Here is a 1,471-nt window from a genome sequence, read left to right on the forward strand (position 1 = left end):
TATATATATAATAACATATGAATATTATATATTTATTTAATATATGTATACAAATTAATATTATATCACAGTCAAAGCACAAGTACTATTTTTTAATTACAATAGAAAATTCATTTAAATAAGAAAAAAAAAAAAATAAAAAAAAAATAAATAAATAAATATATATATATATCATATATATATAATCATATGAAGGATTAAATATTCCATCCATATAAGAAATGATTTTAAAAGGATACAAAGAAAAAAAAAAAAAAGATACACTTGAGAAAACTCGTGAACAGGTGATTCAACCCTCATGATATATGATTCATAATATAAAGAATAAAAGATATTAATATTATATATGTGTGTAAATTTTTTATTTTATAAAATATCTTAAAATATAAAAGTCTATTTAAACTTTAAAAAGAAAGGTTAAACGTTATAAAAGAATATTTCCTTAATAAACTTTTGTGTATATGTATATATTTTTTATATGAAAAGGAAATCATTCCTACCATATATACATATATATATATATATATGTATGTGTATTTGTATTTATTTATTTAATAATACTTTTTTCATTTTTTCTTTTTGTTTTTGGATAATTTACATCCTGCATTCTCCAAATATATGTATACATATATATATATATATATATATATATGATTGCTTGTGTATATTTCCATTTTGTAAGATATATAGTTGTTACAATTATTTAAACTTTGATTTAGCATCATACAAATAACAAGGTTTTTTTAAATGGGTAATTACATGGTTATATGCTTCATCAATGCAATCCGTTATAAATATACCATTTAAATCATCCTGAGATATAAGACCATATTCAGCTAATTTTTTAAAATTCAAAATACCTGACCAGAAATCTTTTCCTATTAATACAATAGGTACATTTCTTTTAAATTTCTTACATTGTTTTAGAGTTAATATTTCCATTAACTCATCTAACGTACCAAATCCTCCTGGCAATACAATAAATGCTAATGATAAATAAATTAACCAAAATTTTCTTGTAAAAAAATAATGAAATTTAAAAGATAAATTTCTATCAACATATTGATTAGCTCCCTTTTCAAAAGGTAATGAAATCATAAATCCCAACGATCTTCCATTAGCTTCTTTACTTCCTTTATTAGCTGCTTCCATAAACCCTGGTCCACCACCAGTACAAATAGCAACAGTAAAATTATTTGGATTTTGTTCTCCTTTTTTATTAGGTAAAAAATTATGAACCTTTGGTAAATGAGATGATATATTATAAACAGTTTTTTGTCCTTCTTCTGTATTAAAATAATTTGTTAATCTTTTAGAAAGTTCATATATCTTTTTATAATATTCACCTGTCCATTTTAATTTTTCTAATCTTTCTAATTCTTTTTTTAATTTTTCACATTCTTTTAATTCTTCTTCATCAATAGCAATATTATTTGTTATTTGCTCTTTAAATTTTTCTAATTTTCTTTCT

At 20.7% G+C, this 1,471-nt stretch overlaps 1 protein-coding gene across 1 annotated transcript; it reads right to left on the bottom strand.

Moving 5' to 3' along the window:
• Positions 1-699: 699 nt before the first annotated feature.
• Positions 700-1,471, bottom strand: PRSY57_0029800 (lysine decarboxylase-like protein, putative; the record flags this gene model as incomplete). Its single annotated transcript, XM_012905968.2, has 1 exon — positions 700-1,471. A coding segment is annotated over one exon (772 nt), but the record flags the coding sequence as incomplete, so codon positions are not given.

This window comes from Plasmodium reichenowi (assembly GCF_001601855.1).
Source record: "Plasmodium reichenowi strain SY57 chromosome Unknown, whole genome shotgun sequence".
In the NCBI taxonomy this organism is placed as follows: domain Eukaryota; phylum Apicomplexa; class Aconoidasida; order Haemosporida; family Plasmodiidae; genus Plasmodium; species Plasmodium reichenowi.